Below are 7,321 nucleotides of genomic sequence, written 5' to 3'. Positions count from 1 at the left end.
CACAGCTCCAGGGTCACAGCAGATGTCAGAGCAGAGTATTTACAGATTACTTAAAGGTTTACTTCATCTGTATCCACACAAAAAACAGTTAGAAGGTCCATGCATAATGTTCCCCCACCCTCATAAACAGAAACACATGCAGAGTTTGGAGACTTGCTTGCCGAACCCTGCTCTGACACTTCACCCTGGGGCACCTGGTTAGTATAAGGAAACCTGTAGGGCCCAGGAGTGGAGTAGGTTGGTGAAATTTCATGATCGCTTTTTCATTCTGCTATCATAAACATGTCATCCATTACCTGTAACAAATTAAGAAAAAAAAATTTGTTGCTACAGTATTTCCCCCTTGAAACAATTAGAATAACAAGTGGGGTTTTTTTCCCCCTGTCATCTGCAAAACTACTGGTTACAATCCTTTTTTGCCTTCCTAAGTGAAATTTCCCTTTTGCTTTCACACACAGGGTAGGTCAATGATCTTATGCTGTCTGAGCAGCAAGTATTAGTGTACTGTGGAAAACATGGTAATAGCACATGGAAATTACACTCAGACTGCATTAAAACATATTTAAACTGGCATATTCTTTTTTCCTATGAAAATGTGTACAATGAAGAAGGTTATTTCATGGATTTTACATGTCCTTCTTTACAAAGGGTATGCATGAATTTTCATTTATAGCCATCAGAAAAACGAATGTAAACCTTTATGTGAGGACCCTAGTCCTCCACATGAGTAGCTGATAGATTAAATACATTTTTCAAGTAATACTTTAAATGTGATGAGATGCTTGCAGATGACTTGCCCTCCTTTAAATCAGTGGCCCTCTTCCACTGCTTCATGGGACCAAGATTTTCAAGATCAGTCTTAGTACATCTGTATGTACAGTAAGGTGATTATTAATAATTTGAATACTATTATATAATTCTTTATAAAGAATATACCTCAGAAAAAAATACTGTCATAGCCACTTTTAAGTCTGTGAACAAAGATCACTACTCAAATGTCTTTGAAAACAGTGCCAGATGATAATCTTGCTCTGTCAGTAGGGTTCTGTGTCCAGACTATTGTCATCCATTGCTTAGATACATGCTTTTATTCTCTTGCTATACTCACAGTACTATTAAAATTGAGGAAGGCTTTGGGGTTGGTTTGTTTGGGGTCTTTTTGGGTTTTGGAGGGTTTTTTTTAGGATTGGGATTTGGGTGGGGTTGTTGTTAGTGTTGTGGTTAGTTGATTTGGTTTGGGTTTTTTTGACAAATAGGGAACAAGGAAACAGCAAGTTATTCATCCAACTTTGTAGCTGGGTGAATACCAGGACAAGGCTTGGTGCTTCAGAAAGTTGAGCATGAAGCTGAGGGCCACTCACCCGCTCTGGAAATCAAACCTAACATCATCTCTGGTTTGGCAGGGTAACCCAAAATGCCCAAATCAAAGGCTGTTGTTCTCTGTTCCCTCTATGCAGTCCATACAATGTTATCATGTTATTTCTTTTAAATGTACTATGATTTGTGCAATGTCATGACATTAGATATCTGGCATACTCATGATGTTAAGTTACTATATTATTTTAGTATTAACTAAAACTATAGTAGTGGTTAAAGATACAGCTGCTGTATGAAGGACATACAAGTGATATTCAACTTTATTTAAAAATATGGAACATATGCACTATTGTTATCCCACAAAGCATGTTTTATAGTAAATGAGAAGCAATGTAATTTCCATTAAAATCTGGAACTAAGGTATCTAAAAATGTCACTGGTAACAATTCTGTTGTAAAGTGGGGGGAAAAGCACCATATTCTTAAATACAAGCAAATTTACATTCATAAAAATTCAAGACTTCATTCTGGTAGAGCACTTCAAAGAAATACAAATCTGTAATTTAAATTGCGTCATAATCATATTATCTACACTTTGAATGCTCAGCAGCATACAATACAGAAATAATGACTGAAATGTACAAACAAACAAAAAGAAAAGATGGATATGAATGCTAATTTTTTTTAAATGATTCACACATAATTGATTTTAAAGATATGTAACACACATTTCATACTTTGCTTTCTGGTACCATGAAAGAAAAAAGCTCTCCTAAATATTCAAATCCTCATATTCTGACTCCAACTAAACTTGGTGAAGCTGGAGTTGACCTCGTACAAGGCTCATGAAAACATAGAAAAACAACAGAATTTGTCCAACTGACAATAAAAAAATATATATATATACACATACAGTTCTTTGTAATGCATGTCTATGCACAGAAATCCTTCAATTCATGTAAAAAGTTTGATTTCTAAGATCAAACAGAAAATAGATCAGCACCGGGTAAAGGCATCATATTTAGTTTTGAAAAGGTCCAACTATTAAAAATGCAGAGGTCCTCAAAACATGCCAGAAAGAAATACTAAAGGTACAGGAAATTAAAAACAAACACAAAGATCCTATACTATATGAAATACCACCTGTTCTTTCTGTAAAATTTGTATTTGCTTAACAGTGAGTAACCTCAGTGCCTTCAGTGAACACACAGCGATTCGTACCGACTTCCCAGCGTGTCCAGGGAGAATTAGGGCCTAAGAGCATTAAAAAGGTGGTTCCATTTTCTCTTTATGCACTCAAGTAAGGCACACCAGACTTCTTATGAATTAAATTCCTACTGTAAAAAATGTGTCTCAGTGTCAAAGGCCTCATACCCAATTGCACAGTCCCACACAGGTTTCCTGCACTGTCACCCCCTCAGGATGCTTATGGCACATTGATATTGGCACTTATTGAAAATTCTGTACCTTATACACTGTACCTTATATTTCTTAAATAGATCTCTTTTTCCATAAATTTTAGGGGAAAGGTGACTAGACTTGTAAATTTATCATGTAATAAAATACAGAATATATATTTAAGCTTTACCAAGCTTTGCCTCTAAATTCATTGTATCATTCTAAGTTTCTGGATGACACAAGTCAATTCCTGCTTAAGTAGCTCTGTATCACGACAACTGACATTTACTGCTGCTAATTCTCCAACAGCAGGAAATAAAAATGGCTTTAACACTTGGCAACACAAGCACAATATGACAGATCTCAGGCATCTGACCAGCATTTGTTGTGCAGGAAAAAGCGTACCATTAACAGAATATTTTATCCATGATAACAGACAATGAAATCTAGGTTACCTCATAAAAATCCCATTGCAGAATGAGGACTGGAATACCACAGGAAGACCACTTCAGTTAACATGAAATATTCAGAAATGCTTTATAACTTCTTTACATCAGAACAAAAAGATTTATTTCTTCTCTGTTAAATATGCTTTGGATTACTTTTTTAAAGCCAACTAGGGAAGAATAATTTATCTAATGGCATATCCTGAATGTACCAAAAAAAAAAGCTTAGATGAACTTTTTTTCTACAAAGGAAATAAAACCCCAATAAGCTACCTTCAAAAGTAGATATTTTGTATAACATGTACTGTTATTACTTGCACAGAACAATTTACAATACCAACAACTGTGTTAAAAAATAACAATTACTTAATTGCAATGGACTTGTGCTTTCAGCTGATCTTTCAGCAAGTGCAGAGATACAGCAAATGTGAGAAAGGATCAGGATCTCTTGCATCCATCACTTCTGTGTAGGACTAGCATGGCACGTCCTTTGCTTCTGAAGGGTCCTGCTAAAGCATCTGGAATTTTAAGACTGCATATACAAATGTACATCAAATTTACCATAAATATCTTACCTCTGGCTTGCCTATTTTCACTCAGCCACTGACTCAAAATGACTATACACACATATAAATAAGCTTTGTGCAGTTGAAGCAACTAAGAGCACCCAGTGCCTTTCCTTTAATTTCATTTTGTATCTCATTAGTTATGTGGATAGCTTTGGTGCTGCAGCTCCTCCCATCTGTCTTAGCAACACTTGTACAGGCACATCCTATTATTTTAAAATAATTAATTTTGCTAACAAGTGGAGAGAAATATTCATACAAGTGAAAGAGGAATTTGTCAATACACAAAGTGCAAACACATCCATCAGGTAAATAAGCTAGAAAATTTACTTCCCTTAGTTCTCTCCAGAGGCCTTAGCTAGCACTTGCTTTAGCCAGAAGCTAATTGTATGGGCAGTATCCTTGAAAGGAAAAGTCAAGTGCAATACAGGAATTATTTTAAGCAGTCCATCAAATTTGCTATGGGCTAATTTCAGACATGCAAATGCGTGGACAGGTGTGCACACATACATTCTGTAGGATGTCCTTGGGAGGGAATGGAGCCGTCCTTGCACAGCACAGAACAGCAGCAGTTTGTGCCTTGGGAGCCTGGCTGGCCTGCTCTGTGGCATCAACAACCACAGCAAAAATTAAGTCTGTGCTTCCCACATGCTGAGATGTGGAAGGAATTTTAAGAGTTCTGTTTCACTGTAGGCTTGTCAAGAGATCACGCAAAATCTTCACATGGGCACGGCTGACTTGCTCCCACGGCAATGGTTTTCTTTGAAGCTGAGGATTTAAGACTACTGGGAAAGAAGTCATTTTCAGATTAAAAAAAGCAACTTATTGCTCTGAAAAAGGAGAAAGACAGAAGCAGCCTAACTAGTTTGGTTTTTTTTTTCCTTTCTTTCTTTCCTTTTATCATAAAATTCCAGCTCTTATAAAAAGTAAGGTGCTCTTCACTGTCAACCAACATAGCTCTCATGGCATCAAAAGTTCTTATACCTAACAATGGAGATTAATACCAATGGTTGGTACCAGCAACAGATTGCAACTCTCCATGACAAAGTCCCAGACAGTTCTTACTTTAGGGAAGGACTTTCTGTCAATATATTCTTGCAAAATTACTTCATATTGTGGAATCCTTCATGGGACTTGAACCGACTCCTTGCTGAGAAAAAGTGTTAAAATATCTGTGTGCCTTTGACAGATAACATGACTTATATTGAAAGAAGAACATTTTCTGGTTTTTCCAGCATTAAAATAATTGTTTACCCAGCGCTGCCACACCAGTTTGGTTCTTTACATAAATTAGCATTTAGACATCGTACCCACATGAATGGATTTGTGGATGTAGGCTTGGCTCACAAGAAGTCCTACGCTAACATAAATTTTAGGACTTAATGAAGCAATTAAATACTGTTTTGATAAGGTTTTTTTTCCAAAATCCAGACCTCTGGTTTTTTTAGCCTTCCCTACCATCTGAAAAGAAAGCTGGGATTTTGTGCATTGATTTTTTTTAGGAGAAGCGATGTGTAACACTAATCTAGCAATATCAATTCTGGGACATGTATAAAGGAGAAAATATAGGGGGAGAAGTGAGTAGTAAGGAGGAAAACTGGATGACTGCTGAAGGTAAGTACCAGATTATGTAAATACCAGATTAAGTACCAGTCAGATGAAATTCTGACCCTTCTGAAGTCAAAAGCACAAAATTTGCTAAATCACATCTGACTGTCACTGTCAGTACTGTAACCAACAGATTACTTCCCTGATGATTTTGCAGAAAACAAAAGAGCTTCTGTTTTGAGAAGCATCCTTCAAAGAAAAGGCATGCACTTAAGTAGAAATCTTGAATGCTACTTAGAGGGACTAAAAACCTCTTAAGTATCTTCACTGCTTAAGTTCTCCATGACCACAGATTAATAGTCATGATTAGCAAAGATAAGCAATTACTTTTTTAAACATAAATAAATGCTCCTCTAATTTTTACCAAGTATCTAACCCATACAATTACCATTCATTTTGCAAATACTTTCCAGGCCTGTAAGAATGAAATTTATCTCCCATGAGTTACTTCAACAGAAAGAAGACAATTTAGATTGTTACCAAAACACATAACAAAGATAAGGAAAAGGTACAAAAGGCACTTATGTTCACAGTAGATTGTCAAATATTCAGAACTTCTTGCAGACAGTTCTAAAAGTCTTCATATCTGATGACTGCCAGTGATTTTGGATGACACTTCAAACAATGTCTCCAAATTTTTGCTTGCTAAAGGGTACTTTTAAAAAAAAATTAAATAATTATCTCCATGCTGTCAGTTCTGAAATTATGAAGATGGATTAGCAGCTTGTCCAAAATATCAGTTAGGCCTTCTAGTAAACACTTTCAAGAGGCACATGTTGGCAGAAAACTTCTGAAATTTCAGTCTGCAAGTAAAATGCCAATTGAAGGTTTAAATGATTTGTGTGTTTGCAGAGTTTAACATTCACTTGTCCTTTCAGGTGGAAGAAATTGATCCCTTTCATTTGCATTTTCAGGGTCATCCACTGGGTTCTTTTCTTGCATCCCACTATTTTCTGAACAAGAATCATCATCTCCATCGCCATGATGACCTTCAACACTGTGTCTGATGCCATAAGCAAAGTAAATGAGGAAGCCTTCCAAAAGGGAAAAAAAAAAGTTCATGGGGTTTTCAGGCAAATACTGCATTAAAAATTACATATTTTTCTCTGGCTGAACAGATTTTTGCTAAAGACTGTTCTTCAGATATCTGAATCGGAGCTCATGTTTCAAGTCTTCCCTGTTTCTACAGGAAACTCCAGTGCATCATTTTTGCATAATTAAATGCTCTAATAAGTTATGGAAAGTATTATCTGTAATTCATGTCTAGATGGAATTAATACCATTTTCTAGATCTAAAAGAGGACAGACTGATATACTGGGAAAAAACCTGTTATAAGCAGGTTTCTACATAATTTTGGCTATACTTACTAGGCTTATTAGAAATCTTCCTATTACCTAAAGACTATATTTGTAATTTTGACTGCATATAGATACTTCTGAAGCATGCTCTTCCTTTTTATCAGAAATATTAGCTGATTTTTATTAAATCACAGAGATTTTTTTCAAATACTTGAAGGAAAAGAATGTTTTAAGATGGGAATCATGAGCTATAGTGTATGAAGTGACTGAAATGAACAGAAGTACATACCAAGTAACATCCAGAAGCTAAATCTCATCCAAGTCTCTCCACTTAATTGTACCATCAAGTAAATATTTACCAGTATACTGAATGATGGCAAAAATGGCAATAGTGGAACCTAAAAGGAAATATTTAATATGTTTCTATTAAACATAATTTTTTTGCATGTCACATTTCAGGTATGTAACACAAACTAGAGGTACGGTGTAATCAGTAATAAAGAATTGAAATTTTTTTTGGCGTTGTAATGTGGTGAAATTTTTACTGTGTTTAACCAACAGTCTCTATAGATCTTAAACTTTTAAAATACATTATGTTTAATATATATTCTCTAAGGCTATAAAAAACTTTCCAGTTTGAGTGGAACATATACTAGTGAATTTCTGTACTTACAGCTGAAAAATAGTA

The 7,321-nt window shown here is 35.5% G+C and overlaps 1 protein-coding gene across 7 annotated transcripts in view; it reads right to left on the bottom strand.

The window, feature by feature from the left end:
- Window positions 1-1,619: 1,619 nt before the first annotated feature.
- Window positions 1,620-7,321, bottom strand: part of SLC7A2 (solute carrier family 7 member 2) — a 53,305-nt gene continuing 47,603 nt past the window's right edge. For all 7 annotated transcript variants that reach the window (XM_063155966.1, XM_063155967.1, XM_063155969.1 and 4 more), the window contains 2 exons: window positions 6,923-7,031; window positions 1,620-6,368 (listed from right to left, as the gene is read on the bottom strand). In XM_063155966.1, coding sequence (XP_063012036.1) covers window positions 6,190-6,368; window positions 6,923-7,031 — 288 coding nt within the window. In that variant the 3' untranslated portion in view covers window positions 1,620-6,189. The remainder of the gene's footprint in view (window positions 6,369-6,922; window positions 7,032-7,321) is intronic.

This window comes from Melospiza melodia, chromosome 5, assembly GCF_035770615.1.
Source record: "Melospiza melodia melodia isolate bMelMel2 chromosome 5, bMelMel2.pri, whole genome shotgun sequence".
Taxonomy (NCBI): Eukaryota; Metazoa; Chordata; class Aves; order Passeriformes; family Passerellidae; genus Melospiza; species Melospiza melodia.
The sequence above is the reverse complement of the archived record's forward strand: the minus strand, read 5'-3'. Positions and strand labels throughout refer to the sequence as shown.